We start from the raw sequence: 26641 nt of genomic DNA, 5'->3' as shown, positions 1-26641 counted from the left end.
GGCAGGTGTTGGAGACACAAACAGCCATAGAGGGCTTGACCTCTTTCTTCTTCTTGACTGAAGTTATATAGCAGGACCTGGCTGACACTTGATTGCCTTTGACTACCCCCGTTCCACATGGGGTCGGAAACTTGATCAAAAGTAAGTGAGTGGAGATCATAACCCTCAATTGGTTAAGGGCCGGTCGTCCCAGGATGACGTTATAAGCTGTGGGGCAGTCGACCACCAAAAACTGAGTAGTTGTGGTAGCGGACGAAGGATACCTCCCGAGGGTGAGGGGAAGGTAGATCCCACCAAGAGGGGTGACCATGTCGCCCGAAAAGCTGAGCAAAGGAGCGATCGACCGGTCAAGCCTCTCCTGGTCGATTCCAAGAGCGGTGAAGGCTGGGGCGAAGAGGATGTTGACGGAGCTACCACAGTCGATAAGGATCCGAGCCACATCAAAATTAGCTATGGTGGCTTCGATGACCAAGGGGTCATCGTGTGGGAAGATCAAAGCACGTTCCTCTTCCTCAGCAAAGGAAATGGGCGACCACCCGAGCTTAGGAGTCTTTTTGCTACGGTGGAAGTCTACAGCCATAACGCCGGAGCATGGTTGAGCACTTCGGGCGTATTCCTTCCTAGCTCTGTTGGAGTTGCCAGCGAGGGTCGGGCCCCCACAGATGGTATTGACCCGCCCCCGTCGTTGTCCTTCGGTCTTGGCCTTCTCGGTGGCCTCCTTGTCTATAAAACCATCCAACTTTCCTTCCTGTACCAAAGTTTCTATTGCCTCCTTAAAAGCTCTGCATGCTTCGGTGTCATGCCCATGGTCGTCATGGTAAAGGCAAAAGAAATTCTTGTGAGCCCGGTATCGTGTTTGTGGTGGGCGGGGTGGGAGCTTAGGAAGTATGTCCTTGATCTGGGGATACAACTCTGTATAAGTAACAGTGAGAATTGTATAGACTTTGAACCTGGAGGCATAGGATGTCTGATAGGTTTCCTCCCTTCGTTGTCCTCCACCTCTACCATCACCAAATTGTTTCTTGGTGAACTTATTGAACTCTTTCCCGGACCCCCCATGCTGGTTACCCGAGTAGGGCTTGGGCTGGGGTGGCACTATGATGGTCTGGTCGGTACTTGGGCGATCCATGGTAGGCGGCTTCTTCCCATATGTTTTGAATTCGGCCGTGGCATAGGCAATGGCCTCGTGCATGAGTTCCTTGTAGGTGCGCGGATTGCGGCGGTTGATTTCAAACAGGAAGTCCCCCTCTAGGAGACCACCCTTGAAAGCAGCGAAGGCTACCTTCTCATCACAATCGCGACACCGAGATCGTTCCAGCTGAAATCGAGTGATGTATTCCCGGAGGGATTCCCTGCTGCCCTGTCGGACTCGAGTCAGGTCATCCGTGGTGTAGATTCTATCGGTCTGGATGATATACTGGCCTAGGAAGAGCTCTCGGAGCTCGTTGAAGCAATCAACCGAGCCCGGAGGAAGTTGGTAGAACCAGTCCCTTGCACTGCCAGAGAGGGTGGAAGGGAAGATTCGACACTTCGTAATGTCATCAGCACCTTTAGATTCCAGAGCGGATCTGAAACTCATGAGGTGGTCATATGGGTCTTCCTTCCCTGTGTATGGAGTGATTTTGGGAGGTCGGACGTCGCCAACCGGAGGAGCGGATAGGATGCGAGCTGTGAAAGGTCCAGGCAGCTCCCTTGTTTCTAAAGATGGGTGCCCACCCCGACTTCCTCCTTCCACTCTTTTCAGGCGCTCACTGATGTCCATGAGAAGTTGCTGGAGCTGGTCTGGTGGAAGAGAGCCGCTGTTACCGGAGTCAGCGACTTGTTCACTTATATAAGTGTTACTTTCTGCGCGGCGCCCAGCCGAGAGGACCTGCTCTTCTCCCCGTCGTCGCTTGGGACGGGGGGCCTGCTCTTCCTCCAAGTCTCGGGGGCGCGGGTTGGATCGCCCCTGCTCCTCCTCCAAGTCTCGGGGACGCGGGTTGGATTCGCCCCGGTTCGTCCGCTGCTCTTCTCGCCGAGAGCGGTTGTCGTCGAGCAGATGACGACAGTCCCGGTAAATGTGGAACTCCTCAGAGCGGGTAGGATGCTCGCCAGATCGAGCCCGGCTGACCGGGTGGACAAGTCTCTTTTGGAAACCTGGGGGCGGATGGCTACCTTGCCCTACATCCAATTGGCGGGGAACATTTTGGTCCCTTCGGGGGGGATCCCTCATCTCACCACTCCGGAGAGCGGTGTGTTCGTCCCTGTCATGGGGGTTCCTCCTCTCACCACTCCGGGGAGTGGTATGTCCTTCCCTGTCACGGAGGAGTCGCTCATAAAGCTGTGTTGCACCTTTTTGGAGGTCGAGCTGTTCCTGGGTTCGTTGGAGCTGAGCCTCCAAACGCTGGATGTACTCTTCCTGATCAGATTCGGCAGTCTTCTTACCTCGCTTGTCAACCAGCGGGGTGTTGTCAACTTGGTCGAGGATAGGACCTCCGTCAGACATTGTGAGGGTCGGTAGCTCGGAAGCTAGGGAGCTAGGAAGCTAGGGAGCTCGGAAGCTCGGAAGGTTTTTGCACCTCAACTGAGGGTAGAGAATTCAATGGGGAAAAGTTGTAACTTTCCCACAGACGGCGCCAAACTGTTGATGCTCAAAAATGGTAGAGCAGTCAACGTCGAGTCGAACCACGTAGGCTCGTTGACCCACCACTGAGCGGATGACACGTCGAAGTGGGGCAGGAACGGATAGCTGGGGTCCGACTGGTGAGGAATGAGAGAGAATGATATCCAGAGCACCCTGCACAGGTACACAAAAGTGAGCGGGAAGGGCACCGGTGTGGTGCCGGCCAAAGGTCCTCCGACGCTCAAGTCAGTGTTCAGAGAGATCTGAGAGCAGAGTGAGTGAATAGTATAATAATGATTTCAGTTGTCTTTTGTGACAAGAAGGTACCTCTTTTATAGTACCTTTGGAAGAGTGTCAACCAATCCGGTGACGACACGTGTCCTTTGTGGTGACTTGCACTGTAGGAGCGCCACGTGGCACCGGTCTCGAGGATCCGAGTGAGTTGACACGGGCCGGGGGCCCGGGAGGCTTGAGCTTGGGAGGCCGGAGCCTAAGAGGCCGGGGCCCAGGGGGCCGGGGCCCATGAGGCCGGAGCCTAGTGGATCATGGGCTAGGAGCCCAGGAAGGGCTTAGTCTTTTGGGTCTAGGCCCAAACAGCATGGTGTTGGGCCTTGTGTGACTTGTCGTTATGCCGAGATGATTAGTCATACGAACAAGCAGAGACTAATTTGTGAAGTTGAGGCCACATGGGCAAATCCCCTTTTGACTTCTACTTGTGAGAGTTTTGGTTTGTTTGGTCTGTTTCTACCTATTGATGAAGATGATGATCTTTTGTTGCTGCTGTGCTGGTAATGGACTAATGGTATTGCCAATGTTAGATAACGTGTTTGTACTTATCGGCTAAGTTTAAACCTCTCATAAAAGCTCTTCAGATCTCACTCTACATTATGTGAATTCAAAACTTTTGTCAGCACTTAACTGTGTTTGTACTTATCTGCTAAGTTTTTCATTCTTACAAAAGTTTTTTTAAGTCCCACCCTATTTTATGTAAATTCAAGACTTTGTCAAACTCATATTTAACTTTATGTGAATTCAAGACTTTGTCAGCACTTAACTGAACTTACTGTATATAAATTCAAAACTTTATCAATATTTAACTGCTAGTAGTATTACCAATTGGAGATAATGTGTTTGTACTTATCTGCTAAGTTTTTCCCTCACACAAAAGTTCTTCAAGTCCCACTCTACCTTATGTGAATTCAAGATTTTGTCAAACTCATATTTAACTTTATGTAAATTCAAGACTTTGTCAGCACTTAATTGAAACTTACTGTATATAAATTCAAAACTTTATCAACATTTAACTGCTAGTAGTACTACCAATTGGAGATAATGTGTTTGTACTTATCTGCTAATTTTTTTTTTCTCACAAAAGTTCTTCAAGTCCCACCCTTACCTTATGTGAATTTAAGACTTTGTAAGACTTATACTTAACTTTATGTGAATTAAAGACTTTGTCAGACTCTTACTTAATTGAACTTTATTCTGACTGTCCATTCAAAACACTTTATCGTTCTTAACTGAAGTTGATCAAGTAAGGATAAAACTATTTGTACCATATATATTTGAATGCATTTTCTTACAAAAGTACGATTTGCGAAAAACACCCCATGCAAATAAGTTTTTACCATAATTCCCTATGAAATCAATAATTACTATCGAAGCCCTTTGGGTTAACCTAAGTGGTGAGGTGGGTTAAATAAAGATTAAGATTAAGCTAGGTACAGCTTCGATTCTCTTCAATGTAACAAAAAAAAAATAATTACTATCAATGAATAATAGATATGTAACAATATCCAATTACCCAAATGAAGAAGTATAAAGTTATAAACTCACAGTAAATGGGGATTTTTCACCGTCCATAAAGCTTGATAGAAATCTCAATGGCTGGATCAACTAATAGAGCTGTCTATTTTTAGACTTATAAGTTTTGAATTGCATTGAATGATGGGTGCTAGCATAATTTTGATTCTGATGTGGAGGCAGTATAATAAGGATCCGAATGAAATTTCACTAGTAGCGTGTGCAGAATGATATATACCGTCCCCTAGGCCGTGGCCTTTCCCCATTTGAGGATTGATTTCCAAAACCACTAAAGTGCATCTGGACAAAGTTAACATCCTGTAATTTATAATACAGCCACCAATCAGCATGCAATTCTTGGCATTGAATCCCCCCACTCGACAATACTACTCTCACTTCTCCATAAGTTTGTGAATGAAATCCCCAACTGGGCAATACTATTCTCACTCCTCCATAATCTTCATGCAGCCTTTATGTGAGTGCTTCAAAATGATGAAATATTGATTTTGGACTGCAAGAGAATAAATTGTGGGAGTGTGAATAACAGTTTCCTTCATACCACCCATTTCACAACTTTTGGAAAATTGGAAAATACCAAGTTCATCTATAGAATTTGAAATCACATATGGAATAATATTAAATTCTTCAAAGATTTAAACTTCAAGTACACTGAAGAGTTAAAACATCCATGGATCGATACCATTAACTGCTGACAAAGATCAAGAGTAAGATTTACTGATTCGACATTTTAAATTTCTTAACTAGACTTTCCAGAGATTGACCATGGAAGCATATCCAACATGAATATGCAACCAAAATACCCAACCTCTGGAGCAGTCAAATATGCGTACAGACAAATACAAGCAGTAGGAAGCATGTTTCCTAAGCAATCATCTTATAGCAATATATGCTAGTGTCAATGTTCGAACACAACAAAATGATTTCTGGAAGCTAAGCGAACTTCACCTGCTAACAGTCTTATCTTTTCTTGAAACCGTACTTTTTCCGTTCATAGAATAGATCTGTTTTTGCACTTCCCAGATTCACAATTTTCGGACACCCATCTCTGTCTTTCTCCTGCTGAGTACACTCTTTGCAGTAATAAGCATCAGAAATTCCAACCCCTCCACAGATGACACACCGTCCCTGGAAGGATCCATAGTTGCACTCATCGCAGACCCGAACAAGCGTGCAAGGACGCACATAAGAGTCACAGATTACACACTTACCATCACACTTTTCACACAACCTTCCAATGGCTATTCCAGGTTGCTTCCGGCACATAATCAGGTCAGGATGATGCTTCGCCATTTTCCTACAACACTATGCTAGTCCTGCAATAGGTGTTCTCTGTATCCATACTAGGTATCAGTGCTTTTCCAAAGAAAAAAGAACAAGTACCAGATTTGCAGCTTATAAATCAACAAGATAGGAATTGAAAATGACTAGTGAAACTTTTCCATAAATGGGTTACAGAATCCATGAAAACTGGGGCCAAGTGCAGATTACCAAACTCAAAATATTTCTTAATCATATTAACACACAAAGATCAATAAAATGTATGTGTTTCAGTTATGGTCATCAACAAAATTCCAAACTGAAAATGCTAATACTAATTTCAAAATGTGAAAACTAACCCAATTTGCAAATCTGCATAATTTTCAATGACTAACAGTGTAAGTGTACGAAGGAAAAAAGAACCATCTACTACCATTCATGACATAGTGGTTGCATGCCAGAATAAGCGTATTCACAAGTCATGCAACCTGTACTGGAAAATCATGGTGAATGAATGACTATGAAGATTTCCAAATTCTTTTACAACTGTGCAACATATACTTCCAGAGAAAAAAAAAAATTAATAAAAGTGGTCTATAAATCAGTTCATCAAAGGGTCACAACAAACAAAGAACGTAACTTCACCTCGAAAATGTTTTATTTATCATCTAGGAGAAGCAATTCATTGCCCCATAATTCCAAAGGAAGAACATGTTTGTTTTTCTTTTTAGTTAAAGGTTTCTTTTTGGGTTCACAAACCCAAAAAGCCCAGTTATTTTTTGTTTAATTTCTCTTTCAACTTCGTGATGCTTGTGAGGGTTGTCTAATACCCAATTTCAATTTTTCATAAAAAGCAAATTTTGGGTTTCAGATATGTTTCTCTGAAAGATGGGGAGTGCAAACGATGCTGCACATTATTGAAAACGATTCATAATTTGAACAGAACACAAAAGCCCAAACGGAAAACTGAAGAAAATGAGATGTAACATGGTAATCAAATGCGCATTCGGCCAAATTTTGAATATTAGTTAGGAACTTGAAAATTAAGAAGCAGTTTCTACATACACAACAACTTGATAAAGAGAACAGGAAGCAAAAATTCATTCATTACCGAAGTATGAGAGGACTGACGAGAGGGAGGAGAGCTGCAGATCGCTGATGAGAGCTGGAGAGGACTCAGAGAAAGGCAGTTAGAGATGAGAACAGAAGAGGAGGAGTAAGGGTAGGGCACGGGCCGCACGGCTGACTGAAAGAATAGAATAGTTTTTTTTTTTTCAACTTTAAATTAAAAATAAGAAGATTTAGAGTACAGTACATTTTATGAGTCTTTTTTATACTAAGACCGATAGTGATTTAGGGTTTTTAATTAAGTCATTTTATTTTTTTCTTTGACAGCTTTCTGTTAGGTTTTAACCGCCCAAAATCTCAGAGTTAAAATCTAACATGCAGCCTCTACAAAGCCTACTCTACATCCTAAAAGAAGAAATACCCTTCAAATAGGGGAAATACCCTTTAAATCGAGGAAGAACTTTATTATAAATTAAAATGATTTTTTTATAAATTAAAAGAACTTTATTATGAATTAAAAAGATTTTCTTATAAATTTTAAAACACTCCCGGTCTCTATCTAAAAACTGTTTTTTTAAAAAGCTTAAGCCTAATTATCTCTTAAAAATATTATAAAGTATAAAAATATAGTCCGGCTTACCTAACTTATAACACAAGCAACAACTGTCAACAAGTCTCAAAGATAAGTCATTCAAGAGTTGAATACTTTTGGTTAAGGGCTAGCTTTTACTATTAGGGAATTCATAAGAGATTATAATTTCAAGGGTCGAACTGAAGACTCGAATTCAGGTACTTGGATTTATAGTTACACATTCGAACCAACTCCTTCAACACCTTAAAATTATTTAAGAGTTGAATTTACATCAATAAATTATTAATTTTATCATCATATTAAATGTAGTCATATTTCTTATGTTAGGTGAAACAGATTATGTGTAGATATTATTCATAACGGATATTGATATTACAATTCCCCAACCCAGCCCCCCACCTCCAATTGGATTTTTTTTTTTAGTAATTTACTAACCAGAGGGATATGTTTGTGATCTTAATATCGTTTTGGAAAAATATGAATATTGTTATTTGTATCATGTTAAATCGAGAATTTATGAATTTTTGACTATTTTATGTATCATCTTTATTAAAGTTCAGAGTTTTTTTTTGGCCAAGTTATTAAAGTTAAGAGTTGATATAGAAAAAAAATGACATTCTTTCTTGTATTGAAACCTCATCCCCTCCTCTTTCTCCTCATTCTATAGTGTTTGGCCGTAACATGACAAGCATGGCTATGCGTCATGGTGAAAGAGTTTAACATGGTGTAGAACTTTCTGAAACTCTTATAATTTTATACGTTTTAGAAAAAATAGAAATGGGTAAGATGAAAATTTTATAAAAGTTTAAGTGATGGAATGTATTGAGTAATTTAGTGGGTTTAGAAGCACCACCAAACAAAATTTTGAGTTTAAATGAAACTGCCTTGTTAACCATATATCGCCTTATGTCAATGGTATTGACTTGTCCTTCAAACAAATGTTATGTTGAGATACTTACAATTTTAGAGGTTAAAAACATTTGCCTATACGCTTTAGGCTTCAAGTTCTCTCTGAAATTCTCAATATAATTTGATAAAAACAAAATAGTTCTCTCTCATGATTTAAGGTTTAACGATTAACGAAGAGGAATTGCCTACGGCATAAAACTTTGAGAGCAGTGACAACTGACGAGCCGACGAGGAGCTTCATATTGTCTCATAAAAATTACAAGGGACCTACTATAACTATATAGAATTTTGTAAGCAATTGGTATATTCATATGTAGTTCACTACAGAGGAGCTTGTTAGAAAGCGCTCACACATACATGAGTAACTGTCAACCGTTAATTGATAGATCTTACATTGTAGATCCCACTCCAATCAATAGCTCAAATCACCCTAGGTTGCTAGCATTCTCCGTTAACAAACTGGTCTGGTCAGTTCATGTCAACCCAAGTTCACGCTATGAGATCACCAAATTCAGATAAAACTAGTCAACTATTATAGCTCTACATCGCATAAATTACAAGGCTTACAACAATAGTAAAATAGTAACACATTGTTCACAGTTTTCCAGAACTACAATTTAGACAAGTTCAGAATAATGTTTACACAAGTCGGCACAAGCGAGGCCTAGAACAGAATTGCCTTCCATTGGCTTTCACCACTGCTGCTACTCCAGCAGTCACTCCAGCCCAAAGTACAGAAGACATAAATTGTTGGGCATTTCGCCCAGCTGCAAATAGGATTTAAGTTTTTTCATGTCTTAGTGAATATCGGCAAAACCGTGAACCTACAAAAAAGTTCTACTGTATTAAGATTGCAGACAAATATAAGAGAACAGTAATACCTTGTTGTAGTGTGAAAGATGTCAGCGTCAAACCTCCTATTAGTAAAGCTGATGCCACCGGTAGATACTGCAATATTTGTTTATCTATTTAAAACTTGACCATAGATTCAGTAAACCATCTTAAGAATTACACAGGTTACTTGCATTCACCACACCATCTGACAACAATTAAATGGCAGGCAGGCCAGCCAAGCATGAACTTGGCCAGATTGAACTTCACTCTTCCTTCTCAGTTGATACATGAATAGAATCCATTTGATAAAGCTCATATTTGCTAAAATACGCCAGATTTCTAACTAAGTTTATTTATAATATATACAGTTAAACCATCGGTTGATACATGAATAGAATCCATTTTGATAAATGTCACCCTAAAAGATGAGGTCAGTGAGCTATTAAAATTTACATAAGTATGATAGGCTCCTTTAAGATGAACCTAGAAGATTGTTCTTGTTATACCAACTGTGACAGGAATTGAATAACTGATTGCAAAGAACTTAAAGTTGACACAGAATATTAATATACCTTTGGCCACTTAAATTTCTCAGAAGGATTCCTCAGTAAAGGAATACTTACAGAAAAAGATTCAGGTCCATTCATGTTGGATGCTGGACTATTCCTTTTAACAGTATAGCGGCCACTGATAAGATCCATAGCATCCTGAATAATTTAAAATACTATGATTAATTAGTGTCACTATCTTTCATGCAAATGAGCAATATTCAAAACTTGAGAGAGAGGTTACCTGCCGAATGCCATCATGAAAATTATTCAAATAATATCTTGAAAGAGCACTCAACCCATCTTTAATTAGTCCTCCAAATGTCTGTTTTCCATATCTGTGGTAATGAGGATCCAGAATATATTACAAAAAGGATATACATATTGACAATGATTCTTGAAAATCTAAATTATAGGTTGAATATACCTAACCAGGTCCCCTTTCAGGGCATAAGTCCCAGCATACTCGAGGCTTATCTCATCACCTTGCTCAGCCCACACTAAAGCAACAGGGTTCACATTCATCAGAATAAGGCTAAAATAAAATTATACAGAACTTCCGACTCATTATGGAAGATAGAATATATAATACAAATAATTCCATACATGTTCTAAATTTTTGATAATCTTCAGCAAACATAGAAATGCACTCAGTAGAATCAAGCGCTCCAATCCTCTGCAACTGTGCATCTAGAGACTTCTGAGCCAAGTAACTCTACAAAATAAGATTTGGAAGAAGCAGTAAAAAAATTATATTAAAACTCATTTTACTCATGGCATAACATGCTATCATACAATATCAGCATAACTGTATAAGGCAGGACACGAAATGACACAAGATAATTATCTTAGACACCTGGGTAACATTTGTTCTATCAAGGCAATCAATGCAGTTAGATCTGACAATCCCTTTCTGCTCCTCCAGTATGTTTCCTTTCGCATCTATGAGGAAGTATCTGCTCAGCTGGAACAGTAATGATTAAAAACAGTATTACAGATAGCCAGCATACCTGGAATTTGGCATACTTAATTCAATCTGATATGACACCTAGGATTTTATCTTCTTTCATTACCCTTGCTTTTCAAATTGCTCTGAGATTTGCTCGTATAGAAGCTTTAGGTTTTCAAAGTTAGTGTTGCCACATATATGATGAAAGTCAAACGAAACGTATCTGCAACAAACCCAAAAAGTATTAAGTTGAAACAAATTAGGATCTCAGTTCCTGAAATGGTTGCCCAAAGCCAATCAATAGATAACTTATAGCAAGAAAACCACATGTGACGTGAACAAAACAATATATTAAAATGACCCATATGAAAGACAATTAATGATGTAATCAGTATTCATGAGTGAAGATAATGACAAAGTGAAGACTAGAACTGACTCACTATAAAGTAAACTGGAATCTGGAAAGATGAATTATACTTGAAGTGGGAACAAGATGAAGCAGTTGAGGATCAACATTATTACATACATAAAAGTGCAAATTGTCACCTCACGTTTGGCAGATTTTTCATTTCAGCAGCAAATGCCATACTTAACTGACCTTCAGCACCTTGCTACAAATAAAAATAAATGGGAAAAGTATATAAACTGGAAATATATGAATATGCATAACAATTAAAATCAAAAGAAAAATTAAAACTGGGTAGGCACATACAACCAGCTGGGAGGAAATATAAAAAACCATCTCTTATTTAGCAAATCCCAAAGTCACAGTGGTGATTGTGTGTATACAAACAAAATTTGAAGGAAACAATTTGCAATTTTCTCCAGCTGGCTAAATTCTTCCGCATCATGAATAGTTTAACACAGGTTTAAAGTAAAAAGTAGATGAGAAGAAACCCTTACTTTATCAGTTAGGTCTACTGCTATTGTCTCTCCATATCTTTGGGAAAGATCATAAAAATGACGCTCCACAACGTTTGACTGTAGGCAGATGGAAAGTCTCAAAACACAACTCTGACAAGGAAGCTACAACATGAAGTCATAAAAAAAGTCAAGGGGGGAAGCTGCATCTTGAGAAACAAATTACCGTCTGCTCATGATCAATAACTCTAAGTTGTGGTTTATAGCTCAAGTCAACAATTTGCTCCCAAAGAAGTGGAATTGAACCCCGTATCTGAAAAATATAAGAAAAAGTATTATAATTTTTTTTTTAAAAGGTCTTTTCATATTGGATTATGACAACAAATGTTGTACGATATGGAAAAAATGCAAGTGTGGCATCAGTCTGAAGAATTGATAATGAAATATCCTGTGCATGTCTCAGAAAGTAGTGCATCAACAAGTATCTCTAGGTGCATACAAATTGGCAATATAAATCTTTCCTTGTTAAACTATAACGTTAGTTTCAATCATTTGAGGGCCAGTTCATAAACCTACAATGGAAAAAAGAAAAAAAAAATTCTACCAGTACGATATTGCTCACATCACACGGAGCACAGATTATACTTTTTTCCAAAGTTTCATCCTCAGCCAACTTTCGTTCATCAAGTGTATAATGACCCAAAGATATAAGCTAACGCCCTATTTTGGCAAAGGAACACAATGTAACTAAACATTTTAGATATGAAACTGTTAAATACCATAATCTCTAAAACAACTTTTTTCTGAACCCCTATATGGGAATCACCTGTAATAATGAGGACCTGAAACCTCCAAACTCCACCAATTGCTCAGTTTCAATAAAATTAGCTACATCTCCATCAAGGTTAGCTCCTCTTCTCCACATTCTTGTCCCTAAGTGACCATGTTATAACATCATGTTTAGATCTTTCAAAACTGCTTGCTATAGAACATCAATGATTACAATAATCAATCATCTCTGAAAGATTGTACCTAGACGTCGGGTGCACCTCCTTGAGACTATCGTAAGTGTGGCAGGTGAGTCTTTTAGCTTAAGCTGTGTAGTCTGGAAGCTTAAACCTATGTTAAAGAAAAACGCCATACCAATTCCCAATTGAATATATTACTAACCTTAATTCAGAATCTCCATCTCCCTTACATGTGTGTGCACCCACACAGAGAGAGAGAGGAGAGGGAGGAGGAGAGAGAGAGAGAGAGAGAGAGAGAGAGAGAGAGAGAGAGAGAGAGAGAGAGAGAGAGAGAGAGAGAGAGAGAGAGATGTTAAGAATAGACATAGGGAACCAGTGACTTCAGGATATTTCCTTGTAGTAGAGGAATAATGAACCCATCAAGCTGCCACAAGAAAAATTTTGCGCATTAGGATTAATATTTTGTGAGTTTGAAGAATTGTTGGAAATGCTTTCCTTCCTTCATAAATATATAAAAAATAAATAAATTGGCTTTGACTTTGGCAAAAGAGAAAATACTCCAAAAATTTTAACTTATTATGCCTCCATATAGCAGAAGGAAAATCTAACCTTATACTCGATAAGTTCGTCCAAAAGATTTCTATTCCAAACAAATCGGGGGTCCGCCTGAAAACACAAATAAAATTAAAAGCTCAAATCCTCACATGGATTACTTTCATGAAAAAATCAATTCGTGATAAACCAAATATTCCTAGTTTCTAACTAACCTGCTTCCATATTGGTTTGGCCATCCACCCTTCCATTAACTTACATCTCCTTTGGAAGCTGGTAGAAATGATTAAATACATATAATTAGCATAAATTGACATGATACTTACCAAAAAAAAGAAAAAAGAATAAATTGACATGATAATCCACTTAAACAGCTTCCTAACAGGTACAAAAACTTTTAAATTGAGGCTGAGTGCTAGGTGTAAGAATTTACTTTAATGTTATATCTGTTTCATATGAAAAGTACAACCCCGGAGTTGATTCGACTGTTCTCAACAGAGCCATGAAGTAAGCTTCATCTTTTTTCTGCACAAAGACATCACAAGCTTTCAGGCAAGACTCAAAATTTAAAAATTCCAAGAGACACTCCCATTAGCTTCTTTTGGGTCAGAGCTCACATTAGCTTTTTATATGAAGCAAAAGAAGCGAAACCTTACTTCTTGAGCAGTTGAAAGCTTCAAAACCTCATTGCAGGACAGAAACTTCATAGAGGTTACTCGGTATACAGGGAAGCCAAGAAAAGTCCCAACTTGGGTCCGAGAAGTTATTACAAGTAAGTAATTGCCTGCACCAAATACAAAAATTCAGCTAAGAAACACTATTGCCTGGAAAATAGCTCAGGCAAAAATTAAATATACAAGTTTCTAACACAAATTGAACATACATATTCATACAATAAAGCAAAAAAACCACATTTTCCATTTACAATACTCAATGCAAATTCAGGAAGCTCATCACTGCGAGTAAGAGAAAGTAAGTACCTGCAATCAATCTGATTGTTCCCACCACTCCATATATCGTAGAGGCTTTGGATGGAGTTGCAGAAGAAGAATCACCTTTGTAATCAAATATAAGCATCGAATAAGTTACAGAGATAAAGTAAACGAAGAAAATCGATTTCGATCAACAACCAAACACGTGACAAAGCAATTTGAACAACGAAGCGAAACGAAAGCGTTTATACCATTAAGCGGTTCAATGATCCCGTCACTGCGAGCGATCGAGAAGCCTTGGTCGGGAGCTTGGACGGATTTGATCACGAACTTGTCCTGAAACTCCTGCAACTCCAACTGCTCGTAGAGCTTGAAGTTATCGCATGAAGAAGATCTGACATCCATTTCCATTCGAATCCAAGAACCCTAAGAACGATCGCTATTCGCTTCGTTGGTTTATCGAAGAAGTAAATGAAATGATGATGTCTAATTTGGAAATGTCAAAACTTCTAACCATCTTCTTCAGCTTCAGGCTTCAGCGGATAGCCAAAGGTCTAAGAAGCTGACATTTTGAAAGTGACGATATTACCCCCGGTGATTTTTAAGCTTATATTCTAATTTTTGTTTGTGAAGGCCGATTTTTGTCTTTGTGCAAGAGCAAAGATGTTGGGATGGTGACAAGAGTGGATGACGTGGCCACATCTGGCACAAAAAGATAAATTGAACACGTGCCCTATCAGCAAGATACACTTGAATTGCGTGCACGCATTTGGATGAATTATTAATATAACTGATACACTCCACTAGTTGTAATTAATCTCACCATAATTATTTTTTTTTTTTGATAATATGAGTGAATGTTATTAATACTATATTTATTAATATAAATATATCATCAAATAATATTCTTATACATTGAATTGATTATACTATGTGACTGTGTATTAAATACACTTAATAATTTGTTCACACATTCGTAATTTGCTTCTAATAAAATGTAAAACTATTCGGTTGGAAGTATGAGATGGACTGTTAATTGGGGTACAATTCTATAATGTGAGGAACGATTAGCTTTTTCACACTCAAATTTAAATTTGTAAATCGTTAAATTTGTTAGTGTAAACTGTATAATATACAAATGCATCAAATTCTTAGCTTTTCACATTAAAATTTAGATTTATGGATTAAATATTTGTGTAATATACGAATGCATCGAATTGTTATACTTTTTCATACTAAAATTTAGATTGTATAGCATACAAATGAATCAAATTCGAGTAGGGGGGTTGATTGACTGGGTTTGGTACTTTGGTTTTATGTGAAAATAAGCAAATGTAAGATTGATATAGGAAAGCCAAGAACCAAAACAGAGCAAAGAGAGCAGACAAAGTGACAAACCAATAGGTTATCGCCTTATAGGAGAGGCAGACAACTTTTCATTCCCACTCAAAATCAAATTTGCTTCAACAACTTGAACCATTTAAAGTCCAAACAGATGAAGCTTAAGAATTACAAGCCTAAATATGCTGCATTGCTGCCTAAACTTAATCACTTACATGACCTCCATTGCCTTGTACAGTTTCATGATCACATCCCTACTCAACCATCATCTGAAAAGAGACAAAAACTTGAGGAATTACTTGTTAAACAAACTGGCAAGCTCACCCTTTTCGTGCATAGAGGTCAGAATATCACAACCCCCAACCAGTTCTCCATTCACAAATATCTGTGGGAAAGTAGGCCAATTACTATACTTCTTCAGAGTCTCCCTCAATCCATAATTATACTCTTCATCAAGCACATCAACACTCTCATACTCCACCCCCTGATTTTCAAGAATGCCAACAACCCTCTGCGAGAAACCACACAATGGTGCACTTCTCGAACCCTTGATGAAGGCCACAACTTTGTTCTCCTTCACCAACCGATCAACGAGTTCCTCCAACGGGACTGTCAGCTGCATGTGGCGGCCAGGTGTCAGCCGGAGATCGGGCTTCTTCCTCCTTGGCGGCTGTCGGACCCAGGTGGCGTTGCCTGATTCATTGCCCGGAGGGACCTTCCCAGTAGCTTTTATGTGTTCTTCCATCCATGATTTCCAAGCTTCGGTTAGAACAGTTCTATCTGGTTCATCAACTATCCCAACCTGCAGTACAGTACAATCAGTGTTGCTCTGTTAGCTGAGTAATATTACATTCTTGATACTACCATGCAATGATTGAAAATTTGAAACTGCTTTCACCAGAGTATGTGGATTATGAGCTAAGCTCATTACTCTTAAATCCAAAAGGTCTATCATTTATTTTCATTTAAAACAATTGCCCCTGCTAGCACCTCTTTTTCTCAATTTATTTTGGTATTTTATTAGCTAAGAAATATTACAAAAAAATTTATACAACTGTACAAGTGTACAGTGCTTGACATTGCTTTCACCAGAGTATGCCTTACCCATAAAAGTAGGTAACAATGTGGATTATGGGTTAATCTCATTACTCTTAAATCCTAAAGGTGTATCATTTATTTTCATTTTAGAAAAATTGCACTGCTAGCACCTCTCTTTTTTCCTCAATTTATTTTGGTATTTTATTGGGGTTAATAGAATTGAATCAAACTACAATCTCACAGACATTTGGTATTTTACTTGTTCCAAATTTCATAGAAGCCAAGCATTAACTTCAACAAATAACAATTTATTTCATTAACAGAAACTTATTTTATCTATTTCCGAATTTAGGAACAAACTAAGGTCGAAAAATCTGTACGACTAGAATCAAGTTCGTACCTTGACGGAGTGGCATAGCTCCGGCACCGATTTCCGGTGAACGAGAACACTCGCCGCTATGTTCCTCGATAAGCCGATGAACTGAAGCTCACCGTTCTGGTCGAAAACAGCGTAGACACCGGTCTCCGACGGCAACTTTCCGGCGAGCTCATCAGCCTCTGATGATACGGAGACTAGCTCAGTCTCCGAGAGGCTCTTAACAGCCGAAGTGACGACCAAAGCGCGAGGCTTGGCTGTGGTGTAGGGTCTGAGAGAAATGGAGGGAAAGGCGAGAGGCTTGGAGTGTAAATAGAGTGAGAGGTTAGGGGTATTTTGGGAAGAGTGAGAAGAGAGTAAGCCAAGAGAGGGCGGCGAAGTGTGAATTGGAGAGAGGTGGATGATTGTGGCCATTGAGATGGAGGAGTGACTAGTGAGAGTGGAGGTCGGGGACGAGACTTCTGGTTAGAAGCCAAGAGATATTATTGTTCGTTTGCTCCAAACGCGAAAGAGGATTTGTGAAAACGGGTGGTCGGGTGCTATTTCCGACCCCAACCCAATGGAAATTGGGCCGTTGGGCCTTAATTGGTGGCTTGGGTATATGAATACGATCCTAAGAAATTGGGCCATAGACAAAAAGACATAGATCTGTGCATTAGGACATATTTTTGGTTTCTCCCTAAGTGGGACCCACGTGGATAGGTCTACATATATTAGAAAGATGGTCACTTAAGATGGTGCAAATAGCATTACTCTTGTTAGAGCATCACCAATGGATGGGTCAAATGATGAGGCAAACTTTATTTGTAGTGTCATGTCAGATTTTGGACTTCTAATGGATGGAGCAAACTCATGGTCAAATTTGATGCAAGGCAAAATCTTGGTATATTTGATCCAATGTCAAATTAGAGCAAATCGGGACCCACTTACTATTCACTCAATAAAAAAATATAACATCTTCATTATTTCATCAATTCCAATAAATTAGCTTTTACTAAATTAATAAAATAATATCTGCCCTAACTATTTACCTCATCCATTAGAGTGACAAATTTTTAAGATAGCAAATTTTCATGTCAAAGTGCCACATGGATTAGTAAATGACACTTTTAGCCTATATATTTGCTACCTTCATTGATGATGCTCTAGTTGTTACATTGGATGAAATCATTGCCTTTAACGAGAAATTATTGTGTGTGACCGTAACACCACGTGACATGATGACATGGTGTTACTAATTCATTAAAATTATAACACGTGTATAATAATTAATTTTTAAAACCCTTAAAATCATTCACGTGTTATAATTTGAGTGAATTGATAACACCACATCATTATGTCACGTTATTTTATAGTCACATACAATAATTTTTCGCCTTTAACATATTTCCATATTCTCCTTTCATCACGGTAATTATTTATTATTAATAAGAAATGTATATAAATGGTCCACCCTACATCACACGCAGTTAAAAAGAGTTATGCATTTATTATCTTTTTGTCGCATACCTTTAGATTTATAATATACCACAATGATTGAATGCTCAAGCAAAAACCAGCAGATGATCTCCATCTGCTCCAATTTTAACTCTATGTTCCTTAATTTCTAAAGAACAACTTTGGTACAAGCTAGTACTCCAATTAATTATCAATTGACATAAATGTCACAAGAATATTGCTGCAAGTTTTCTTTCAATGGCTTAAAGAGAAGGATATAGTACTCCTTCCCAGTGAGTTCTAGGTAGGACCTAAGTAAAGCTCACAGTGAGTTCGCACTTCCCACCACTGCTTGAATGCAATGTTAGACTTGATGCTATAAATTATCTATATATCTGATAAATGCTCAATCATATGGAAGGTTTGGAGTAAAATTGCAGCTAACTTCCAATTCTAAAATGCTACGCAATGATACAAATGTTAGGACTATTGACTTGTCGCACATGAACATGATCTAATATTCTAATGTTAGGTTGGATCAATTTTCCACGCACATGATCTTAACCTTGACAAGTTGTCATCACCATGTTTAACTGTTAAAGTAGATCTTGGCCAAAAAAAAAAAACTGTTAAGTAGATGTTGATGTCCAATTACTTTTGACTTTTTTATTAGTCAAAATTTTCCGTACATTGGGTTTTCAGAGTCACCCAATTCAAGACTTGTGTAGTTGTGTCTGATTACTTTAAGCAAGAAAGACTTTTTTACAAATTACAACAGCAGCTTGTTATGTGACTTGTGTCCTATAAATAAATAAATAAAACAGCAGCTTTTTTTTTTTTTTTTTTTTTTTTTTTTTTTTTTCAGGCAGGATCTTCAGGTTGGCCTATCAGTCTCAGAATCACCCAATTCAATTTATGTTCATTGGTTCTGAATTACATCATGTGGGGGTTGCCATGTCTATATCAACTGCACAAAACATATTCCAAAGTTTCAAATTACAAAAAACCAAAAAGGAAAAAAAAAATCTTAAACAGAGAAATACCACTATCCAACTCTCTGGGACCAAAAGATTGAGTGGCTTTGATTGACAAGTACTGATGATATTATATATATACAAGCGGATATGTGGTGAGAGAGTCTTCAATGGGGCATCTCTCACATGAGGTGAGAACCACAATCATGTAGGTCCCACCTCATGTGAGAGATGCCCCATTGGGGCATGCCCATACAAGATTTAGTCGATATGTGGTTACTGATATGATATGTGGTTACTGATATACTGCTGCTACATCAAAAAACCAGTACTCTATATGCCCACTATACCGCAGCACGCTCTCCATCATTTCAATGAATAAACCTTAACAACCTGAAAGGGAATTTTTTTTAACAAAAAATAAAATAAAAAGGCTTATATTGTTATGTACTATTGATTAGAACCAGCAGAGAGAAAGATGCACTTTATACATTTCAGGCTACGTAACTTGAGCCTGGTTTATTGAAGTCAACTGTCATCTGGTTGATTCAACAAGCCGATACTGGTCTTTAACAAATACCATTAATTTTCCAAAGGGGTGGTCCCCAATCAGGTTTTCCATTAGAACATTAAATTTGTATAATGTGTGATCAGGACCATGTATTTACTACGTGCAACTGTGCAAGTCTGTGTGTGTGTGTGTGAGAGAGTGTGTATCAATTCTAAGGAAAAACATGGAAACAAACTCTGTGTGTGTATGTGTGTTTGTGTGTGATGGATAAATGCTACCAGTTAAACACATATGGTTTGCAATGATGTCCTACAAAGAAGTCATAAGAGAGAGAGAAAGTACTCTACTTTATTACCCTTCTATGAAAATAACAAAAGACCAGCTTTTCCCACCTAATGAAGATTCTGAAGGGTACCTATGTATGAGAAAGCAATAGCACAGTTGTTGGATCATCATATAGCTTCCACTAATATGCAGAGGACACAAGGAGCCCAGGATGTTAGCCTTGCAACTTACCCCAACCTTAACCTCCATTAAATAATCTAAAAAGGTAATAACCCAACCAATACATGGCTTTAGCTTTACTCCTACTCAAAAACTCATAAAATATTTTCAAAACCTCAATTAGTCCTCATCATTCTGTTTCACCAATCCCATATATGCTTCCTCCATATCCTATCCCACGATCAATTAGCCTCTCTACTCCACCAGCCATGAGCTTAGCACCATCTACTACTTCAGGCACAATGAAAGCTCTTAGAGGAAAGCTACCTATTCCCATTATCATGGTCTGCTCTATTGCCTTCATCAGTCTCCTGTATACTGAAAGAATTAGTATCATTCTTTCTTCCAACCCTTTTTTCAAGCTTAAATCCTGTCCTAAAAGAAATGCTATCACAAAAAATCGTAAGTCTTAAATAGTCTGTTGATTGTATATACTCTAATTATTGATTTTTAATTTCCTGTTCAGTTTTTCACCCCAATGATTCTAATGTTGTATGGTCACTATCTAACAGATAATAAAAATGCTACAGAAGATAAGATAGAAAGTTCCTTGGTAGATGATAGATTCGTGTTTGACCCAGAGGAGTGCAGTGTTGAGCATGGAAAGTGGGTGTTCAACCGTTCTATCAGGCCCTTGTACTCGGACAGAAGCTGCCCATATCTCGATAGGCAAGTTTCTTGTGTCAAGAATGGACGGCCGGATTCTGACTACCGTCACTGGGAGTGGCAGCCAGAGGATTGCACGTTGCCTAGGTTGAGAACTTCCTCCATGTCAAATCCCATATATATTTATATATATTACATATATAGGGATATATTACATAACAGGGAAATACTCTTGCAACATCTAGCGGACTGTGAATCTGAAGATTATGTGAGATCATATCTGAATGTATGATCCCAATTCACTGTCTATCATTTTAACGTGCTAGATATGTGCATGTCTTGCATATGCAAGTTTATGCAGACTAGAATATAGATAATTTGTCTATCTACATTCTATATAAGCAAGTTTTATGCAGAACTATATGCATTCTATATATTTGTTTATACTTAATGCATGGCGTTCTGTTTATCTAACAGCTATCTCTGACGACTTTATTCATATTTAGATTTAATCCAGAAGTTGCCCTTAAAAAGCTTCGGGGAAAGAGGCTGATGTTTGTTGGGGATTCTTTGCAAAGAGGCCAATGGCAATCTCTAGTCTGTATGGTTGAATCCATCATACCAAAAGACCAGCAGTCCATGCGACGGGGGCGCTCTCATTCAGTCTTCACAGCCAAGGTTTTTCTTAGTTTCTTCTTGATTAAACTAACTATTAACAAGTAATTAACATTTGTTTTCATAGCAAATTAAATCTTATGAAATTGAACTCAATCATTACTTTAACTGATAAATTCAATCATCTGATAGTCATTCTTTATCTACATATAATTGGATGAATGCTAGTCTACAAATTCAAGCTAATCATACTCTTCCATCTTCAGGAGCATAATGCTACTATTGAGTTCTACTGGGCTCCATTTCTGGTTGAGTCCAATTCTGATGTCCCAATAATAGGAGATCCAAAGAAAAGAATACTAAAAGTGGATTCAATTTCCAAGCATGCCAAATACTGGACAGGAGTGGATATCCTTGTGTTCAATACTTATGTTTGGTGGATGAGCGGTTATACCATCAAGTCATTGTAAGTTTTTTTTTTTCTCTCTGAACCTAACAAATTTTAACTATACTGATTACTGAGTATTAGCATTTTCTTTTTCATTTAAGATTGATCAATCTGAGTAACAATGTGTGACTGAGCACAGCTGGGGTTCATTTGCAAATGGGGAAGAAGGGTATGAAGAGTTGGAAGCACCAGTTGCCTACCGAATAGCATTGAAGACATGGGCCAACTGGGTCGACTCGAATGTCAATCCCAACCAGACTCGTGTCTTTTTCACTACTATGTCCCCTACACACATGAGGTCTCTCTCTTAAGCACAACAACTTATTAGTGTATAGTACAGCCCAGACAATTGTGGTGCCGAAAGAAAACTATGATTCTGTGATTTTCTTAGCTAACATCCCATTTAAATTCAAGGCATTGAATAGCTCTAGTGCCAAAAACCTATACATATCCATGAAAATTCTCTTATGTGGAACTTAGGAAAATTCTGTAAATTTACAGATTCTGTGATTTTTCTAGTTAAAAGTCCATCCGGTTGGCTTGAAGGGGTGTCATTTTTGACTTTATTTCTCGATTTCAAAAGGGAAACCCCTTCAAATAAAACCAAATGAGCTTGAGTGTGGTCCGAAAATTTGCAAAATTTGCAGTACATATCAAATATGTTCTTACCAATGACAGTATTTTCTTACTAATGACTATAATAACAGCTCAATTCTCTTATCTTCAGGAGTGCAGACTGGGATAACCCAGCTGGGATGAGATGCTTCAATGAAACAAAGCCTTTCATGAAAAAGGGATTTTGGGGAACTGGTTCTGATAAGAGGATCATGCGTGTGGTGGTCGACGTAATGAAGAGAATGAAAGTTCCTGTTTCAGTCCTTAACATAACACAGATGTCAAATCACAGAGTTGACGCTCACACAAAAGTTTACACCGAGACCGGAGGCAAAGTGCTCTCTGATGAGCAAAAAGCCGACGTACTGCACAACTCAGATTGTATCCATTGGTGTCTTCCAGGAGTTCCAGACACATGGAATCAAATATTTTTGGCACATTTGTAGAAGCCACATGTTAACGCGAGAAAGAAGAGAGATCAATTTAAAGTACCATGTATCTCCTTTTTGTTCAAGATTCTTCTGTCAATTACATTCTATTGAATTGAAGTGTACAGCAAAGCTGCTGCTGAAGCAACTACTTGTTAGTTTGGTATATGCCTCAGTTCTGTTTTGGTAGCATAATCAAGCAATAAAGAGAAATGTAATTCATCCAACATATTAATGAGCATGGAGGACTTACCAGTTAACTTGACAATGCACGTGGCTCTCCTAATCAATTGGACATGGGATTTTCATGATATGTATGCATTGAACAGTTGAACTACCAAGCTTGTTGGCCAAGTAGATTGCCCTGAAATGCACATTCATGGCATAAAAGAGTGAAACCCAATAAGCTATTCGAGGAAAATGAATAAATGAATGTACAAGAAAATCACACAAGTCATGCAGAGCCAAATAGGTCAATCACACCGAAAGTGGCAAAAGGGAACACTTTACTTGAGTCGAACATACCATCAAACATGTAAGGGGCAGAGCCACGCAGGACCAGGAAGCACAAGCTCGTCCCAGTTTATTTCAAAGGAAAAAATATACGCTGGGAGAGGATAAGACTCAAATTCTTGCTATAGCTATAGTCTGTATAGATCATCAGTACAGTTACAGTTCAGATAGTGACTGCTTGATTAATTCATTAAAAACACATTATGATAAGTAATCCTAGAATTTTGATATCAACTCATGTGACACATAACATTAACATGGAATGATAGTTGCTTACTTGTTATAAATGAATGAATGTTGTGGAATAAATATGTTATTTTCCCTTCACATAAATGAGCTTCAAAGAGACTCTTTTTAGACATGAACAAGTGAAGTTTGACACATTAGTTACAATCTAAATTATTAAGATAATATTGAGTCCCTCTAATTATTCCTTACTATTTTTCATCATTTGCAAAATTCTATATTTTTTTTTTTTGTAACAAAATAAAAAACTTCACAAATATTTTTGTAAAATAATTGAATGGCCGGTCACTAGATTACTAACGAAAAAGTCTTGAATAGAGCAATCTAGCCACATATATAATAAGATCACTCAATACTACGACACTACATGTGTTTTTTTTGTTTTTTTTTTTTTTTGGCCATGGTGTTTTTTTTGTTTTAAAAGGTTGTAAACTTTACTGAAAATAAACCCACATGTCATGTCACTCAAACATTAAAAATCGTACTAAATAATCTCTCAAGCCCCTAGCATAAAAGGCGGTCGAAACCATGATATGATCATATGAATTAATTAGGCCTATGGGCCTTAGCCCATAAATGAGCAACCCAGTCCAACCCAGAATAGAATATTGTTGCACAAGCCACATCATCGTAGCTTGTTCTGGGAGATTCGAGAAACTCGGAGATCTGTTGATCGCCAACGCAGTTCAGGTAAAAACGAAATTCCTCTACTATTAGGGTTTTCAGTCTCCAATCTTTATAGGGCTTCAAATCTCACTCCCAAATCTCAATCTCTTCTAATTTCCCAATTTCTTATCAAAAATCAAACTTGAGGTTTAGGGTTTACTCAAATCTCGTGCCTCTTTCCTCTAAACGATTGTGGTTTCTTCCTATTTCTTTGATTAGGTACCCTGAACATTCAACTATGGCGGGTGGGAATTTCTTGCACAGAGTCATCACGTACGTAGTCAATGAGATTGTGGTTGATGGCCTCGCCAACAGGTACCTGTCTTCCTGTCGATCATATATATATATATATATATATATATATATATATGAAATGGTCAGCTGATTTGTTGAAAGCTTCTTTCTCTGGCCAAAGGGACCACGCCGTTCCCGATTGGCTCGTTCCATTGAAGCAAAATTAGCTCAAACTCAAAGCATCAGTTTTGTTTTGTTTTTTTTTCAGCTGTGGCGCTACACTTTATGCGCTATGGCTTTGGACGCTTGAGGAAATTTTTGACAAAAGAGCAATTTTTATTGTTGTGTTGTCAATTTCCTAGGATATCGTTTATGTGACTTGTAGTGGGTTGTGCTATTTTCTTTTGTTTTATTTTTGTTCTGCCAATGATTATTGAGATAGTGCTTGAAGCTTCTCAGTGATCCATCAGGGAACTGTTGAATTCCTGGTTGGTATGCTCCCAGAAGCGAAACGAATTCAAAACCTCCAATTTATTGCAGTGTAGAAATCAATTCACTGCAAGTTTTGGAGGGTTGAGAATATTTCGCCATATTGCTGGGTGTTATTTGAGTAAAGAAGTTTATTTTTTAATGTTCTTTCCTTGGTGTTTTACTTTCTTGTTTCATGCTGTCACTGTCACCATGGGAATTTTTTAGCAAACCATGTTATAAAATCCCAATTGTTATAAAATGTTCGGAAAGCTTGTGATGAATGTTACAGTAAACTGGGGATACATGTTGGTATGTTTTGATTGGACCCTGAAACATTTTCATTAATGACTTCTTAAGTTGTTAAGTATAGCTTCGTTTTTCTGGCCTTCAGGATTATTCACGCCCTATATAGTTTGCTCCGTTGTAGTGAAATACTTTACAATATTCCACTTTCAGTGACTGTAGTGTTGTGGCATGTTATATCACTGCAGTATAGGAAGTATGATAAATTGTTATGCATTTACCTATGTTCTCTTGTAAGGGAAAGTTTTTCTTCCTTAGAAGTGTAATTAATCCAGCTCAAAGATGGATCTATTCCTGCCTCCTCGCCCATTTTTAGGGGTATGCCCATGATGACTCCGTGTGTTGGCTTGTAATGATTGCGGAGATGACTGCAAAAATTAAAAAACCAAAGAGATGGGGGTTTTTTTTCTCGTCTCAAAATTATATTCTACATTCTCTGAATGAGTGCATATTCAGGTCCTAGGCTAGTGTTCTTAATGTTGCTCTCTATTTGTTAGTTTTCCCACTTCTAACAACCCTTATTATATATAGTTTTTACTTGAGTGGTCTCAGTGCAATTTTTCCTGTGGAATTACCTCTTAAATCAAAGATTGATGTGGTTTTTCAGCCGTGCATTCCAGAGGTTTGCTGTAAGGACATCAAAGAGGATTGATGATATTTCAACTCTGGGTAATGTTTCTTGTATTCAATAATATTATTCAATCGTTGTACCGTACCTTTGAGTATATATTGTGCTGATGGTATTGTACATTGGTTTGCTTATGCAGCTGCAAAGAAGAAGGAACAACTTGCTGAGCAGATGAAGGATCTCTCTAAAAACTTAGATGTGGGTTTCTTTTTTTTTTCAATATTTAAGAACATTAAGATCCGAGTCTAATGTGTACTTTTCATTTTTGGTTGGTTGCAGTCTTTCAAAGACAGGTGATGCTCTGGTGGTGTTAGGCGAGTTATTGCAGCGAATGTATATTGCTATCCGGATTCCTTCTTCTCAACTAGCCTTAAGATATATGGAAACAAGTTTTGTGCTTCTATGATGTGCTTTTGAATGCAGTAGCATGTTAGTTACCTACTTGGTAGTTTATAAGCCCAACTGGACATTGGAGCTAAATATATGTTGTGCATGTTGCATTCCAAATGTGTTTCCGAAATTCTGTATCGAAATAAGTTGCATCTGATGAAAAGATTTGTTTATTTTGGCTCCACTAGATTCATTTGTATCCCTGCGAATCCTTGGTTTATGCAGTTTTAGTGTGATTACATTGTATTGTCCATCTAATCCAATGCATTGTCAGAGGCTTTGACCTAGTGTCCTCAGTTTTGAAACATCTTCGAGATTGAACAGAGCAAACACCCATCCAGGGTGATGTAATCCAGCATTTCATAATATTACAGGAATTAGGAAATTGTAGAAATATAAAA

General features: G+C 38.0%; 5 protein-coding genes and 1 long non-coding RNA gene across 7 annotated transcripts; 2 read left to right on the top strand and 4 right to left on the bottom strand.

The window, feature by feature from the left end:
* Window positions 1-4994: 4994 nt before the first annotated feature.
* On the bottom strand, window positions 4995-6938 carry LOC147281427 (PHD finger-like domain-containing protein 5A). The gene is made up of 2 exons (XM_086248119.1): window positions 6795-6938; window positions 4995-5755 (listed from the first exon to the last, which is right to left on the bottom strand). The coding sequence occupies exon 2, from the start codon at window positions 5714-5716 to the stop codon at window positions 5384-5386; it is 333 nt and encodes a 110-aa protein (XP_086104245.1). The 5' UTR covers window positions 5717-5755; window positions 6795-6938; the 3' UTR covers window positions 4995-5383.
* A 1811-nt stretch (window positions 6939-8749) lies between these two features.
* Window positions 8750-14450, bottom strand: SAC8 (SAC domain-containing protein 8). Of its 2 annotated transcripts, none has more exons than XM_086246952.1 (20): window positions 14148-14450; window positions 13945-14019; window positions 13621-13748; window positions 13398-13489; window positions 13180-13237; window positions 13022-13078; window positions 12805-12836; window positions 12477-12559; window positions 12271-12377; window positions 11671-11757; window positions 11487-11564; window positions 11130-11194; window positions 10708-10806; window positions 10491-10590; window positions 10241-10349; window positions 10062-10134; window positions 9879-9972; window positions 9659-9793; window positions 9134-9200; window positions 8750-9019 (listed from the first exon to the last, which is right to left on the bottom strand). In XM_086246952.1, the coding sequence occupies exons 1-20, from the start codon at window positions 14305-14307 to the stop codon at window positions 8892-8894; spliced, it is 1827 nt and encodes a 608-aa protein (XP_086103078.1). In that variant the 5' UTR covers window positions 14308-14450; the 3' UTR covers window positions 8750-8891. The 2 variants fall into 2 exon arrangements, with proteins under 2 accessions (XP_086103078.1, XP_086103079.1); XM_086246953.1 differs by having other exon boundaries at window positions 9710-9793; window positions 14148-14449.
* Window positions 14451-15299: 849 nt separating this feature from the next.
* Window positions 15300-17149, bottom strand: CXIP2 (CAX-interacting protein 2). The gene is made up of 2 exons (XM_086248087.1): window positions 16676-17149; window positions 15300-16039 (listed from the first exon to the last, which is right to left on the bottom strand). Exons 1-2 carry the CDS (start codon window positions 17063-17065, stop codon window positions 15533-15535), a joined length of 897 nt encoding a protein of 298 aa, XP_086104213.1. The 5' UTR covers window positions 17066-17149; the 3' UTR covers window positions 15300-15532.
* Window positions 17150-19348: 2199 nt separating this feature from the next.
* On the bottom strand, window positions 19349-23431 carry LOC147281423 (uncharacterized). The gene is made up of 3 exons (XR_015122780.1): window positions 23315-23431; window positions 23043-23153; window positions 19349-19455 (listed from the first exon to the last, which is right to left on the bottom strand). It is a non-coding gene; the product is annotated as an uncharacterized LOC147281423 (long non-coding RNA).
* On the top strand, window positions 20287-22983 carry TBL3 (trichome birefringence-like protein (DUF828)). Its single transcript, XM_086248888.1, has 6 exons — window positions 20287-20479; window positions 20590-20830; window positions 21190-21361; window positions 21565-21764; window positions 21886-22044; window positions 22474-22983. The coding sequence occupies exons 1-6, from the start codon at window positions 20287-20289 to the stop codon at window positions 22805-22807; spliced, it is 1299 nt and encodes a 432-aa protein (XP_086105014.1). The 3' UTR covers window positions 22808-22983.
* Window positions 23432-24108: 677 nt separating the features above from the next.
* Window positions 24109-26439, top strand: LOC147281422 (UvrABC system C protein). The gene is made up of 5 exons (XM_086248614.1): window positions 24109-24238; window positions 24434-24529; window positions 25830-25891; window positions 25990-26048; window positions 26130-26439. Exons 2-5 carry the CDS (start codon window positions 24453-24455, stop codon window positions 26145-26147), a joined length of 216 nt encoding a protein of 71 aa, XP_086104740.1. The 5' UTR covers window positions 24109-24238; window positions 24434-24452; the 3' UTR covers window positions 26148-26439.
* Window positions 26440-26641: the final 202 nt, after the last annotated feature.

This window comes from Dryas octopetala, chromosome 6 (assembly GCF_963921425.1).
Source record: "Dryas octopetala chromosome 6, drDryOcto1.1, whole genome shotgun sequence".
Taxonomy (NCBI): Eukaryota; Viridiplantae; Streptophyta; class Magnoliopsida; order Rosales; family Rosaceae; genus Dryas; species Dryas octopetala.
The sequence above is the reverse complement of the archived record's forward strand: the minus strand, read 5'-3'. Positions and strand labels throughout refer to the sequence as shown.